The sequence below is a fragment of the Chrysemys picta genome, chromosome 4 (genome assembly GCF_011386835.1).
Source record: "Chrysemys picta bellii isolate R12L10 chromosome 4, ASM1138683v2, whole genome shotgun sequence".
Taxonomy (NCBI): Eukaryota; Metazoa; Chordata; order Testudines; family Emydidae; genus Chrysemys; species Chrysemys picta.
In genome coordinates, this window is record NC_088794.1 from 141507817 (window position 1) to 141524419 (window position 16603).

The 16603-nt window shown below is 44.1% G+C and overlaps 1 protein-coding gene across 2 annotated transcripts in view; it reads right to left on the bottom strand.

Moving 5' to 3' along the window:
- Positions 1-13949, bottom strand: part of SYT16 (synaptotagmin 16) — a 140158-nt gene extending 126209 nt beyond the window's left edge. For both annotated transcript variants that reach the window (XM_065593786.1, XM_005285877.5), the window contains exon 1: positions 13761-13949. In XM_065593786.1, the coding sequence (XP_065449858.1) occupies positions 13761-13773 (13 nt within the window). In that variant the 5' untranslated portion in view covers positions 13774-13949. The remainder of the gene's footprint in view (positions 1-13760) is intronic.
- Positions 13950-16603: the final 2654 nt, after the last annotated feature.

The window sequence follows — 16603 nt, forward strand, 5'->3', positions numbered from 1 at the left end:
GGTGTTGCTGGTGTAGATAAGTGGGCAGAGTTGGCATCGAGGTTTGTTGCATGGGTAAGTTTCATTTACAATTTTTCAACAAGTATGGCCGAGTAAAGCTTGAAAACATGAACCCTAAAGGCTCAAAAACCGGAAGGACCTGAAATGTATCACTGTTTAAAACCTCGGGATTTTTTGGGGAGTAGATTCACAATTTTTGAATGTTTGGGTTGGCAAAACTATAACCCTGGCCAGCCTCTTTTCTGGAAAAGCCACTGTGATTATTTACTGGATTTTAATTAATCTTCCTCCAATGACTAATAATACCTAGATCTCAAAGTGCTTTATAAACAAGGTCAGTATTATTCATCAATGGGGAAACTGAGCCATGAGGTGGAGAAGCGACTTGCCCAAGGTCCCCAGCAGGCCAGCAGCTGGGCCAGGAACAGAACTCAGGTCTCCTGAGTCCCAGTCCAGTGCTTTAGCCACTACACCAACAGGGATCCCGAAGGAATACTTGTAACAGGACAAACAAATGGACGACTCCCAGTGAGTGAGCAGTGCTGAGACAGACTCTCTCTAAAGAGAGAGCTAGAAAGAACCTACTAAGGAACTGGAAAAAATTAAATCTATCCTTCATACCCAAGAACAACAACTGATGTTAGACACACATGCTCTGACAGTTAGAAAGAGAACTGGATCCTCACACTTCGCACAGCTGGGCAGAGGCAGTGGAAAAGGTGACCTAAACATAGGGGGTCCGTTAGGGTAGGAGTGGATGTGTCGGATGTGGAAGGACGACAGGGTCAAAGCATAAATGATCTAGCCAATCCTCAGCTGCCCACAGTGGTCCTATAATGAACTCATAGGACCACTGAAGTTAGCATAACAATACCTAAACTGCTCTAAATTACGCTGCTGGCAGTTTCAGCTAGAGCTCTGTGTACTCCTGCCTTATGCCCTCCTATCCATCCCTCCCTCCTTTTCCCCCGCCCCACACACACTCCAGGTGCCCCTAGAGCCAACTATGACACCTTTAAGCCAGCCAGGAGTTGGGGGGGTTCCCTTTACGCTAGGGAATGAGATCTGCTCTAACTTACCGAGCTCCGTACTGCGGGTGATCTCCCTATGCTGGGGCGATGCGCCTGTGATCAACTCCCCTGGCTTTAGGATGCACACTGCTGGAGGCTATTGGAACTCAAACAGCTGCACTTCAGGGGAGAATCCAAGCTGTGGTTTGCGAACACCGCAGGGAGATTTTCAGATCTCGACAAGAACAAACAGCACTGATTTTATAGCCAATATTTCAAGAACGAGTAGCTGTGCGAGTGTGTGTTTGTGCATGCGTGCTCAGAAAAACTATTTAAAAAACCCCAACAAAAGCTCTAACCTTTAGACCCAGAATTCTGATGCACAAGCAACTTACTGCAACCTAACTCTGTTGTGTAGACTAGGCCTCCCATGCAACCCTCTGAAGGGAAGCCAGTCAGGAGCGCACTATATTCTGTGTTACTACACTTGGTGCAGGACCAGCACTCACATACCTCCTCAGACATGCAGCCAATATGGAGCTGCCTGTGTGCCTGTGATTTTACACATCTTTCAGCTCAATCAGATTGTACGGGCCAAATCCAGATTTGTTATTCTGTTGCTTGTGTGTGGGCGGGGAAGAGGGGGGGAGGGTGACACTCCACCCATGCGGCGTTTTTCCCATCTGTGAGTGATACATTATGAACGATACTCCTCAGTTAATGAGAAATCTAAGGGGTAATAACATAGCCCCACCCTTCTAGGTTGTACAAGCCCAATAAAGGGTATGTATGCCTACTGTGCAAAAAGTCATCTTACCAGAGGAAAAGGAAGGGCTGCTGCAGAAAGACAAAACAACCCTGCCCTAGCAGGGAGCAGCTGAGAGCAGCTGAGAGATCCCTTTCATGCAATGCTAGCCCTAACCTGAAGCTGTCCCTCTTACCACTGGGACAGTCAGGAAATCCCAGTTTTCAGGGACACATGGTCACCCTACAAATGAATTGACAGGGTCGCACACAAAATGCAAGAGGGGACTGTAGCATTTCTGCCACATAACCCCTCTCCTCTTTCCCAGCAAAGCGAAAGGCGTGTCTACATGCTGCCTCTGAGTCAACCCGGGCTAGGGGGCATATCACAGGCAAAAAGCCAGCTTACGGTTTGCCTTGCACCTCACAGAGCCAGACCACAAAACACCGTCAGTGCAAAATGCTCTAATGCAAGTCAGGCATGCAGAATTACTGGCCTGTATCTAACCTGTGATTGCAATAGCTATGAAGAGGAGACAAGAAATGGAGCAAATGCCATCTACAGTGCCTTTCCCACCCTCAGGCATCGTGAGTAAACTGGTTGGACCCGCAGTTTCAGTTAATTGTTTACTCATCATATAACATTGTCATCAGTCACTGTACTGGTCTATGTTACCTTTAGTAAGGAAAATATTTAGGAAACTATTCTGGATTGGGCAGCCAAAAGGAGATCCATGGTAGATTAAAATACACCCAAGTGGGACCTATTCACAGCCATTTTGATGGGTTAAGCCCAAAACACAGTTGACAGAAGCACAGATGTGAAATTCCTGCCCAGAAATAGATACATCTGCCAAAACAGTATGAAAAAAAAACACAGCATAAATTGTGCTTTCAGGCAGGCAGAAATATGATAGATTTGGGGAGTTATTCTCCTTTTTATTTCCAGACAGATCAGAATCAACCCCTTAATGAATAATTGATCACTCAATGCACAACAGCAATCAGCAATAGATCGTACAAAAGGAAAATGACCATGAAAGCTACTTACTTTCATTGATTAGGACATCAGCCTGTCTCAAGGAAATAAGGGATCAATGATGCTGCTTTTAAATGTAGATGCTGCCTCGCATTTTCAGATAATTCCCCAATGGTGATTATTACCATTCTTATTTGCATTAGTGTAATCCTACAGCCCACCAATGCTGGAGAAGAACTCAGCCAGACCGGATTGTCTGATGTTCTCCTGTACACCAGGATCAAAAGAACACTCAGACACTAAAATGTTACAGAATATTGCAGATGGCTCATTAGAGAAATGATAGCACCATCTGGAATAAATCACAAGGGCATAAACAAAGCATAACATGAAACCCGATCCCACAACCCTTTATTCAGGTGAGTGACTTGGTTTCTCACCTGAGTACGCACTTGTAGCACTGGGCCAATGTTAAGCTGTCTCATCCATTTGAAAGTTTTGCTTAATATTTATTCTATTTGAATGCCTGCAGTCTACTGAAAGAGTTTATGCACTGTGACCACAATACACACTAGTGGCTTTGGCTAGTGCACACCAGATATTAGTATGGCTTGGGGGGGCAGATTTTCAAAGCTTTTTAGGAGCCTATAGAGAAAGATATCACAACCAGGGGAGCCCATTAAGCTCTGTCTAATGTGACAAATGCTGCCTACCCCCTTTAATTGTCTACCATTTCTTCAGCATAATCATACCTCCTGCACTCCTACTTCCAGAGGTGCACACAAGGCTGCATATTTCCCCAGAGAACAATGTTAATTCCATGGGGTAAGCAGTCCTCCTTGGGTTCTAAATTCTGATTACACTGCCAAGTTAAAAAATGAAAATTCCCCCTGCACAAAAGGCTTCTTTTTGAACACTGCTTCCATTTGAACACCGATCAAGAATGAAACAGTGATTTAAAATATTCTCCAAATGACATATCACTGGAGTTTGAATCCACGTTTTCCTTTCAATGTTATTCCACGGAGACACGTTGTAAGCACAAACGAAAGCTCTTTCAGAAAATTCAGTGTGTCCTGAGTATTAAGAAAAGAACCTATGATCACAAGCAATATTTTAAACTAAGCAGGCATTTTTCAAGATTTGATTTACAATCACTAGACAGACACAACACAAGCCTCCAGTTGGACAGTGAGAATTCAGTCAACAGAACATCAAATGACACAACAATGGTTAACACAACAAAAATCAAGATATCTGAGCAGGTACTGGATATCTGCAAAGAAGTCAAAGGCAGCATTTTTGTAGGGACCTGTGTAACACCATTCAGTAAAGTCTTCTACAATTGTCTTTTATCTCAAGTCTTGTATCTAAAAATGCATATTCAATGGGCTGGTGCATTCCCTTCTCAGACAGCACAATACACGGTGCTTATCCATTGCTAGCCAAAAGTCGCAGGAATCATCTCCAGCAACACCACAAACCTAATGTTTTTATGTCATCCAGAGAGACAAGGAAAGTGACCACACCAGAGAGTGAGACTTTAAATGTTCTGAACAGTGACAGCCTGTTTTTAACAGACATCCACTAATCCTGCCTGCAAATTTTTGAGCACGTGTTCATTTGCCAAATCTCATCCCCACCCTTTGCACATGCATATGTGATGGCAGCCATCTTGCCTGGCACCAGGGATTGAAGCAGGGACCTCTAGAGCTAAAAATGCATTTCCACATCTTGAGCTAAAAAACCAGGCTCTGTAGATGGGAGCTGTAACAGACCCATATTTTCCTGTGGATTTCCCTCTCCTGCCACCCTCAACAGATTATTATTCTGCTCAAGTTCTTATCCCACGGCCATCACCGTGGGTGACTTGTTCAGATAAATCCACTTGTTCACTTAAGTCCAATTCAAACTAAAGGCCTTTACAGACCCTTTCAGTCACAGGCTCGGGATCTAAAGGTGTGGGGCTACTGCAGCACCCCCAGGTTTTGCACAGGGTCCCGGCTGCCACCAGACCGTGCCCAGGGCTCTGCTCCTGGCCCCGCACCCGGGATCCCGGCTGCCGGCCCCACACCCGGGGCTCTGCTCCCGCCCGCAGCTGTGGTCCCAGCTGGCTCACCCTGACACTTGTCTGCCCCCCGCCCCCGAGCCACCGCCCAGACAGGAGTAAAGGGGTGCAAGGTAAAAAGTTTGGGGACCACTGGCTTTCAGCATCCCCACTGTAAAAAGTGTTCCAGCATCACTGCTTTCAGTGAGAGTATGAATGGTTCAGTGCATTGATGTGCCCAGTGGATACGGGAGTTAAACAAATGGGACTAAGCCATGGTACCACTGACCCGCATTGGGACAAGGTTTAAAAACATAACTATGGTACCACTTCCTTCTCCACATCCACAAGATTTCTAAAGGACTCCAGATCCTTTATTCACCTCCAAAGCATGCCTCACAGAAACAGCAGGCACTGGAGACTCTCCCATCTCAGGACCACACTTGCTGATAAAATTAGACCTAGCCTTACTGGAACTTTAAGGGTTAAATTATACTCAGTTACATCAGTGCCAACCCTATTCGCTTCATGGTGGACTAAACTGGTGTGACTGAGAAGAGAATGCAGATACTTAGCTGTGATATTAAAAATACCCTTGCCACCCTTAAACAAAACTTCCATCTTAAGCCCCCCCAAAAGTCACCTGTGACTGGACCTACCTCAAAAACACTGGTAGCTTTCATTACAGCCAGAAGAATCATCTTTCTACAGCGGAAGCACCAATCAACTCCAAGTCAGTAAGAATAGTCAAAACAGCTATCAAACACAGGTCTGATGAGAAAGTCACTAGAGCAAATGACAGGGAAAGGAAGCTTATACCAACAGAGGAAGTGTCAAATGGACACTCTCAAAGTAGAATACCAACATGAAGTTTTCTGTATTTTCACAGATCAACATATTTTACCCATCTGTAGTCCACTGGTGTAGTCCTGTTGATATCAACAAGGCTAAATTCACATGGTAAAGTTAAGCAGAGGCACGAGTGTTTCCAAAATCGAAGCCTAAAACTTGTAATTGCAGTATTCTGGTTGTTTCTATAAATCTCCAGTTTTCGAACCTGTCTATGCTCTTTGCTTCAACATCTTGTGGCAATGATTTTCCTAGGCGTCCTTGTAAAAGCTGCCTTTTGACGTCACTGTGCCTCTTAAACAAGACAAAGCATTTTACGTTGTTTTAAAAACAATCCACTCTACTTTTACATCTACAAAAAGTGTTTCATAACAAACAAGGTTTGAGCCCATAAAACAGGTAACAATTGTCTAAAAATCTGTCACATTTGCACACAGCTTCTAGGAGTATAAAACTAGAAACATGTTCGGAAACCTGTGGTCCTTTGCAGCTATGTTCTGTGCAACTGTCTGAAAACACAGAGACACGCCTACTCCAAGATTACCTGAACCTACTCAGACATTCGTGTAAATACAACAAGCATCTTCAAAATAAACATCCAGAACAAGTGTTTAAAAAGCTATTAATGTCATAATCAACTTCATGTGAAGAAAAGAGAAAAAATACTAAAATGTCAATTTAAAAAACTTCAAGAAGATCTGGAATTCATCTTCAATACAGAAACATCCAACATTTTCTAGTATTTAAAAGTGACTGCCTTAAACAGACTGGTGTTCTTGTAGCAATTCTCCTCTATTCCCTCTTGGAACAGCTTTCATTTGATGAGAGTCTCATGAACCCTGAATGGATCTAATACTATGAGGAATAGACCCCTAATGTTAGCTATGCATTAAAATTATTCAGGTTTTTTGGTACTCGCTGACCCTGACAAGTGGTGCAGCCTCAGGTGGGGTCAAGATTGCCATACACGCCCCTCTTTATTCCCCTCATCCCCAATCCTTGAGACAAAAAGGACAATTGGTGGATCACTAATATAAATCAGAGCAGCCTCAGGGCTGCTCTAACATATGCCTGGCTGCCGCTGGCCACCAGGAATCACCAACAAATAGAGATGCTCTGGTCATGCCCCCTTTCTGCCAGGAATGGCTCCTATGAGAGGTTGCTGCCATAGAAGCCACTATGGGGGCTCTACTCCATCCACAACTTTCCCCACGCAGGGGGAATCCTCAGATGGTCAGTTCAGTCAGCTTTGCAACTGCTCTGGCAACATGGCTGGTAAATTCATAAAAACTGACTCCCAATATGCCAGTTAGATTTTAAAGCTGAAATCCAAGTTGCCAATTGGATAAATATCATAGCTACCATCTAAATGGAATTTAATATGTTTAGCCACTTTTGTATAGTCCAGCGAGCATTAGCTTACAAATTATAATGTTAGGTTCTTCTCAGATCAACTTTTATCTTCAATAGTGTTTCTCAAATCAGGGCACAGCTATTTTCAACCGAACAAGTTTGTTGATTCACCAACAACCACACAGGAATATAATCAGCAGTTTTATAAGTCATGTTTAGATATACCAAACATTCCAGCAATGTTTTGAACACAAAACACACATGCAGTCCCGCAAGCAATTGTCACAGGTCAATGTCAAGGCCCAGCAGCTGTACCATAAAATACTAATCACCAGGACTTCTTACTACATTTAATTGTAATCATCAGTTATCAGTACTTCACTATTTCTGATACACTTATCACACTTCAAATAATTCTCTCAAAAGTTAAAATGCACTTTGTCTTAAGGCACTCTTATGAATCGTCCGCTATTCCCTGTTCTTCGTTTGAGAGGAACTAGTTTATATCACCAAAAGGAACTACTTAAAATTGTTTGAGGCTCTCATAAGCCAATCTATTTGGATTTACAAAGTAGGAACATGCATATAGTATCACTTAGTTAAAATATGGTTCCTTGAGATTGCATTAGAAAGAGTACAGACTCACCAAGGAAACTTTCAGTTACTTCTATTAAAGACCACCAAGAGAAATACAACCTGTGAAATGAAATCTCACCACCACTTCTCAGTCCTTGCAAGCTTGTGATAGGGGAGAGCTATTCCCATGGCTGGCCCAAGTGCCTAATAGCACTTTACGAGTTCAACAGCTTCTTTGGCAGGTTCAGCAAACTCTGAGGTCCTACACAGTGACCTCAATTTTATACCCTGTTTTCAGGAATCGTTGGAAGGGGCAAATCTCTTATTTCTATTGGAATTTGCCAAAAAGGCTCTCATGTTTTTGCTCTCTCAAGTTCTCTGTTGCTTTCTTCAACTTCTAGAAGATGGCATCAGTGTACAAATATTTTTCATCCTTTCTTCATTGCAGGCTGTGTGTGTTTTATTTAGGGCTGTCAAGCGATTAAAAAAAATTAATTGCGATTAATCGCACTGTTAAACAATAACAGAATACCATTTATTTAAATATTTTTGGATGTTTTCTACATTTTCAAATATATTGATTTACGTTAGAACACGGAATACAAAGAGTACAGTGCTCACTTTTCAGAGTAGCAGCCGTGTTAGTCTGTATCCGCAAAAAGAACAGGAGTACTTGTGGCATCTTAGGGCTTGTCTATACTTACGCGCTGGTTCGGCGGCAGGCAATCGAACTTCTGGGTTCGATTTATCGCGTCTTGTCTGGACGCAATAAATCGAACTCAGAAGTGCTCCCCGTCGACTCCGGTAATCCTGCTCGCCGCGAGGAGTACGCGGCGTTGACGGGGGAGCCTGCCTGCCGGGTCTGGACCGCGGTAAGTTCGAACTAAGGTACGTCGACTTCAGCTACGTTATTCACGTAGCTGAAGTTGCGTACCTTAGTTCGATTTGGGGGTTTAGTGTAGACCAAGCCTTAGAGACTAACAAAATTTATTTGAGCATAAGCTTTCGTGGGCTACAGCCCACTTCTTCAGATGCATAGAATGGAACATATATTGAGGATATATATATACACATACAGAGAGCATGAACAGGTGGGAGTTGTCTTACCAACTCTGAGAGGCCAATTAAGTAACAGGAAAAAAAAAAACATTACAAACATTGAATCTATCTCCCCATGTAAGTACTCTCACACTTCTTATCAAACTGTCTGTACTGGGCTAGCTTGATTATCACTTCAAAAGTTTTTTTTCCTTTTACTTAATTGGCCTCTCAGAGTTGGTAAAACAACTCCCACCTTTTTCATGCTCTCTGTATGTGTATATATATATATATATATATATATATCCTCAATATATGTTCCATTCTATGCATCCGAAGAAGAGGACTGTAGCCAGGGCCGGCTCCAGGGTTTTGGCCGTCCCAAGCAGCCAAAAAAAAAAAAAAAGCAAAGCCGTGATCGTGATCTGCGGCGGCAATTCGGCGGGAGGTCCTACGCTCCGAGCCGGAGTGAGGGACCGTCCGCCGAACTGACGCCGAAGAGATGGACGTGCCGCCCCTCTCTGGAGTGGCCGCCCCAAGCACCTGCTTGACAAGCTGGTGCCTGGAGCCGGCCCTGGCTGTAGCCCACAAAAGCTTATGCTCAAATAAATTTGTTAGTCTCTAAGGTGCCACAAGTACTCCTGTTCTTTTCGTGCTCACTTTGTATTTATTTTTTATTACAAATATTTGCACTGTAAAAAAACAAAAGAAATAGTATTTTTCAATTCACTTCATACAAGTACTGTAGTGCAATCTCTTTATCATGAAAGTTGAACTTACAAATGTAGAGTTATGTACAAAAAAATAACTGCATTCAAAAATAGAATAATGTAAAGCTTTAGAGCCTACAAGTCCACTCAGTCCTACTTCAGGCAATCGCTCAGACAAACAAATTTGGTTACAATTTGCAGCAGATAATGCTGCCCGCTTCTTGTTTACATCACCTGAAAGTGAGACCAGCAGTTCGCATGATACTGTTGTAGCCGGCGTCACGAGATATTTACATGCCAGATGCGCTAAAGATTAATATGTCCCTTCATGCTTCAACCACCATTCCAGAGGACATGCATTCATGCCAATGATGGGTTCTGCTCGATAACGATCCAAAGCAGAGCGGACCGACGCATGTTCATTTTCATCATCTGAGTCAGATACCACCAGCAGAAGGTTGATTTTCTTTTTTGATGGTTTGGGTTCTGTAGTTTCTACATCTGAGTGTTGCTCTTTTAAGACTTCTGAAAGCATGCTCCACACCTCGTCCCGTTCAGATTTCGGACTGCACTTCAGATTCTTAAACCTTGGGTCAAGTGCTCTAGCTATCTTTAGAAATCTCACATTGGTACCTTCTTTGCGTTTTGTCAAATCTGCTGTGAAAGTGTTCTTAAAATGAACATGTGCTGGGGTCATCATCCAAGACTGCTATAACATGAAATATATGGCAGAATGCAGGTAAAACAGAACAGGAGACATACAATTCTCCTACAAGGAGTTCAGTCACAAATTTAATTAACATTTTATTTTTTTACGAGCATCATTAGCATGGAAGCATGTCCTCTGGAATGGTGGCCGAAGCATGAAGGGGCATATGAATGTTTAGCATATCTGACACGTAAATCCCTTGCAACATCGGCTACAAAAGTGCCATGCGAACGTCTGTTCTCACTTTCAGGTGACATTGTAAACAAGAAGCAGGCAGCATTATCTCCTGTAAATGTAAACAAACTTGTTTGTCTTAGCAATTGGCTGAACAAGAAGTAGGACTGAGTGGACTTGTTGGCTCTAAAGTTTTACATTGTTTTGTTTTTGAGTGCAGTTATATAACAAACAAAAATCTGCATTTGTAAGTTACACGTTCACAATAAAGAGATTGCTCTACACTACTTGTATGAGGTGAATTGAAAAATACTATTTCTTTTGTTCATCATTTTTACAGTGCAAATATTTGTAATAAAAAATAATACTATAAAGTGAGCACTGTACACTTTGTATTCTCTGTTGTAATATAAATCAATATATTTGAAAATGTAGAAAAAACATCCAAAAATATTGAATACATTTCAATTGGTATTCTATTGTTTAACAATGCGATTCATCGCAATTAAATTTTTTTGAGTTAATCGCATGAGCTAACTGCAATTAATCGACAGCCCTAGTTTAATTCATTTCAAGGATTGTATTTCTCTATTAACCCAGACCATTAATTGGAATTTCACACACACACACACACACACACACACACACACACACACACCACTTTTAAACCATTTATTTTACTACTGCAGAGTTATACACTGGTTAGGTGATGATATTTTTCAATCGTATTTTTCTTTCTGGTGCCATATAATTCATACCATCTGCAGACTGCAACAAACATTTAAGAAAAAAACCAACAGAAGCCTTTAGTTCTTCTAAATTTAGTGGACATAGTCCATACATTCCTTATTTATAACTAATACCTTTTATTTTATATCCTTCAGGGATTACAACAGAACAAGAGACATCATATCAAAGAAACAAAGCAGATCATCTGCAGACAGAGGGATGTATATCTGATTAATAAGGCAGACAACTTAACGGGGGGGGGGGGCGAAAGATACAGCAAGCTTGACCCCTACAGCCTTTGTCTGTCTGTAGGTCACTCCACTAGCTATTCTTAACCGATTTAAAATTCTCAACTCATCTCTATAACTTGATTAACTTACAGGACACAATGGGTCACTCTGCACAGGCCAAGAAGATGTCACCCTGGTTTGTCAGCCGGTGAGAGGCTCTTTTTAGCTAGTCAGAGGGAAAGAGATACATTTGCCTTCATATATGTTATGAGATTCTTGCCCAAGTAACAAACAATAACTTGATGATTTTGGTAACACATCCCGTTTCCTATTCCTGGAGGAAGATGTTAGAGGCAAACAAAGGTACATCTTGTGATCTTGTTTGTGTTTTTGATGAGAGCAATAGAGGGATAGCTTTTTTTATTTAAGGGACTGAAGGCTCTATAGTTATTAATAGTAGATTCAAGGCATATTGATATCTGTACATCTCACATTTGTGCTGCCAGGGCACTCTGGGGACGAGAAGCTGGCCCTTTGTATTTTCATATATTTGTAAAATATTCTAAAATATGATAAAGACCATTTTTAATTATGTATTCAGCACCGACCTGCCCTCAGGTCCCAGCTAACTTATGAAAGCAACAAGAGGAAAGCCAGCATTTGACAAAGTTGTCGTATAAAATTGAACAAATCAGGTCATTCCATAATTCTTCTAAGGCCTCAATAAAAGCAGTGCACAACAATCTGCATTTCATCTGGGCCTTGCCCAAGACAATCTGTCCTGAGGGAGATGCTCTTGAAAGAAATCAAGGAACAGCAGACATATTTAACTATCACTGTACAGTTAAAGGCAGAGGGAAATAAATTCCCTGAATAGTCTAATTGCTTTCAAAAAAGCTCAAAGTCAGGTTTTTGTTCTCGACCATAACTTGACACACACCATCATTTAAAGAATTCTGTATTATTTTTCAAAAACAATTCTTCAATCAGGCCATATGCAATGGATCAGTTAAACACCCTTTAACAAGTATTAATGTCTGTTTCTGTATAAAATATGAAGACAAAGATTGGGATGGTGATTCTAAAAGCTAAGAGTACTGCCCTGAATCAAAGGTGGCACGACGCAGAACCTGGTGACCAAACACTAGAGTGGCTTATATCAATTAACAGAGGTGGATATCACATGTGTGCATATAAAACTACTGCAGCCAAAACTTAAGCCTAGACCGTTCCTGTCACTATGCAACAACTGTAACAGATGAGACAAAAGGGAAGCTGACCATTATTAGTAGTTAGTCTCTAGAGGCTGCAGCAGAGATCAGGATCCCATCACGCTAGGAGTTATACACACAAAGAGTAAGAAGCAGTCCTGTCTCTCAGTGGATCTCAACCTATTTACCATTGTGGATCACATATGCGGCCCACAACGTGTTAACGTGGGCTGTATCTAATACTACGTGTATGGCCCTGAGAATATCACATGGCCCGCAGCTCTGTACTGATTGGGCCTCAAGCAGTCCTTGGGCCACAGGTTGAGAACATCTGAGCTAGGCTGTGAGGCAACCCACTTTTGGGGGCATAAACTAAACAGATAGGCCTAAGCATGGGTGTAGTTTGAGGAGGCAGGGGGGCATTGCCCCCCAAACTGCAAGCTTCAGGCAGGCATGGAATTTGCCCCCCCATACACACACACACACACCCGAATGTAGAAGTCAATCAATGACTTTGGGCCTAAATCTCATTCTCTCAAATAAAATGAAATATAAAATCACAGCCATAAAAAGAAAAAACCCTCTTCCTGGCAGGTAGCTGAACTGGGCTGGCCTGATTTTCCTCATTCTAGCAGCAAGATGGGCCCGAAAGGCAAAAGTTCAGAGTTAGGCCCTGCCTTTTACAGCCAACATCACTATCACTGGAAACCCTTCTCCTACCAGGTGACATTTCTCTCTGCTCTGGTGGGGCATCCACTGACCACAGGAAAATCCTGCCTTTTTTAGCAGGGCTTCCCTAAGCCCTGCCTATAAAGCCCAGGCAGTTTTCATGCCTAGCAGCAGGTGGAGGGCAGGGGAAGAGAACTGGAGAAAGGGGAAGGCAAAGGGCCAGGGACATGCCAGTGAATTCTCCCTCTCCCCCAAGAAGAGGAAGAGAAGAGCTCCCCGTTGCTCAGAAGGGTGTAGAAGTCATGGGGGAGTGGGAAGGCTGAGAGGAGGGAGGGTTGCAGCCTGGCTAAGGGAGGTTGGGGGCGCAGAGAGGGCTACAGGCAGCTGGGGGCAAAAGGGATTGAGGAACTGGGGATTGAGGGGTTTGAGGCCGGCAGGGGCTGGGCAGAGGGGTGGGGGTGGCAGGGCTTGGGGCCGGGACAGGCTGGCGTTGGAGTGCGGGCTGGGGAGGACCAGAGCAGCTGGCACTAGGGCTGGGCGGAGGGAGGTTACGCTAAGGGGACAGTAGAGAGGCAGGGCTGGGGTTTCATCCCTGCCCAGGCCGATTCCCCCGGTTCCAGCCAGCCATCGCCGCAGCTCCCCGGCCGGGGCAGAGGCGTCTCCTGCGCCCTCGGCGCTGACACCCCGACGGAGGGGAAGGGGGGGGGGCAGAGCCCCGGCCCCCGCACTTACTGTCGGCCGCCATGGCCCAGCCCGCAGCTGAGCGCGTCTCTCCCCGCCGGCTCCCGGCGCCGCCTGGCCAGACGCCGCAGCCCGGGCGCGGCGCTCACACACGCAGCAGCCGCCTCGGCCGGCCGGCGCACGCCGAGCATCCCACACCTGCCAGCGGCGCCGCCCTGCAGCGCCCGCCCGGCCCATTGCACGGGGACGACGGCCGGGCTGTGGTCACCAGCCATGGCCCAGCGCGGGGGCTCCTGGGCAGAATCGGGGCCCGCCCGCCTGCCACCTCCCCCCATCCGAGCAGCGCCCAGGGGCCGTTTTAGCGCAGCGGGGGACAAGGGCCAGGGCTGGGGACCGCTGCTGGCTGAGCCTCTGCTGGGGCGGCCCCACCCATCCCCTAGCCAGGCCGCTCCTGGCCTCTGGGAAAGCCCCTGCGGGTGAGGGAAGGGGGGTGTCAGGCTCCTGGTAGGGGGAGCAGGGCCCAGGCTGTCTCTGAGGGGCCTCTAGGAGGAAGCAATCAGCTGCCGAGGTGGCTGTTTGGCCTTGCACCCAAAAAGGCCATCGGTGCTCAGCTAGAAAGAGGGTAGCCCTAGAGGGAGACGGCTCTGAGGGAGAGGGATGCTAGCGGGAGGGTTGCTGCTCTGCCTGGGTCAGGAGTCCTACCGCCGTCCGTCTGAGGCCTGTGTAGCGTAAGCCAGGCAGCAGCCCGCCTAGCATCTCTGGCCAGGAGCACTCTCCTTCAGACTGAGCTTTGTAGCCTTTGATCAGATCCATTAGTCAGTTAGCTGCCATCCATCCAGGAGACTGGTTCCTTCTCCTTAAGAGGGGAAGGATTCCCCTTAAAGAGTAGGCCACCCTGTGACATGGGGTCTCTGTGGGGGTGAGGGATTTGAGCCTAAAGAGCAGCATCCTTATCCTCTTCCCCCAGCTTTGTAGAAACTTTTTATATTTGGACTCCGTAGGTGTGTAGAGCAAGGTATTTTCCCTAGATCTTTGCCCCACTTGCTCCAGAGGAACTCTGCGAGTTGAAACTGACCTGTATAGAGTCATTCCTCCCACACAAATGGCCCCTTGGACGGCTAAAAAAATAAAGGTGGTTGAAAATTTTCAGATTTCAAATTTTGACCCAAAAAACAGGAGAAAATTTTTGATGAAATATTCACAATTATTTATGTCTGGTTTTCATCTAGCTTTAATAAAAATACATTAAATTTAGGCCTTGTCTGCGCTACTGCTTAAGTTGACATGAGTAAGTTACATCGCTCAGGGGTGTAAAAATCACCCCCTGAATGACATAACTTACATCAACTTCATGCGGTGTCTACACTCTTTTATCAACACAGCTTCTGTCTCTCGTTGAGGTGGATTAATTATGTCCAGGGGAGAATGCTTCACCAGATCAGACTGCAACTTAAGAAAGGAAATTTTTTCCAATGTTGGCCGAGTGTTGTGAATCTTAATTCTTAGCTGCCTCCCAGCTCTTGCCCTTTGTGTTGATATGACCATTAGTTTCTTCCTCCCACTCACATGCTTTCATTTGCTTTACAGAACGAGCACCTGTACTTTAATAATTGATATTTTTTAAAAAATACATTTTGTTAAAGAGTTTAAAGCACCCATCTTAGTGCTGTTTAGTTTTCATATCAAGAAAAGAGTATTTTATAACTCGTAAAAAAAAGCACACCTGTTGGCATGAAGAATCTCAAACATATGTTGCCAAGACAAACTTATCTGCCCTCACTTCCCATTGTCTTCTGGTTAGAAACCACCTTCTCTTTTTTAAAAGGCCAGCTTGTTATGTATAGTTTGGCAATAATAAGCCTCTGAATTGTTGGTCTCCAGCCTTGAAGAGGAATGAACACTAAGGTTTCTTACCAGGTATTTTCATTTCTAGCATTATACCATTCATAAATACATAATTAAGGATAGATTTAGAAGTGCACATTTGGGTCTTCTTTATGTAAATTTTAAATGCCCGAGATACAGAAGTTGTAACTTGCTGCATATCCGTTCATCAAGGGCAATAAGGAACAGAATGTAGGTCTGATTTCCTGCCCCATCCATGGTAATTCCACTGGAGCACAAGCTGCCTCTATCTGTGCTGTTTAATTTCTACAGTTCTCTGAACACAGACAATTAAATAAACTAGGCTCTTCCTAGTCAAGTTCATTTTCAGGTTTCTTTCCACTTAGGGGAAAAAAAGATATGCACTAGCTACAGGATAATGCAGAAGATGCATAATCTCCCAGTTGCCTCCCCTCTAACAATATCACACTGGTGGGAAGCCAAGCCCAGCACCAACCCCTGAATGCTGGGAAAGGGACAGATGCTGCAAGTCCTACAAGGATGCTGGAGGGAGCTCCTTAGCAGATGAAACTGATACTAATTGTCAGGAGTGCAGCTTCACATATAACATCTGCTGGAAAGCAGGGGTGCTCTCCCACCTTCCCGACTTTCAAGGAGGGGATCGAGATCTACTACTTTGCTCCATCTTGTTTCCTGACTGTGCACAGTCCTCTACACCTCCCCCAGCCTCTATTTTTCCATTTCAGGAGGTCATAATACCAGAAAGAATAATGCAGAACATTTTCCAGAAGAGTTTGGTTAAATTTTTTAATTCTTTCAGTTATGTTCATGCCTCATTTGTGTTTGCTTTCAGCAAACATTTGACTAACCCAAATTACTAGTACAAAGGAGATTTCTGAATGAATCAGTGTGTGTGTTGGAAGAACACAATTACCATTGCAAAGAGAAAACCCCAATTCCAGTAAGCACAACTTAAAATATTCTAAAAATCTGAGTTATGTAGATGTTAAATCTATGAAATAAACAGTCTGAAATTATAAATCAAATAA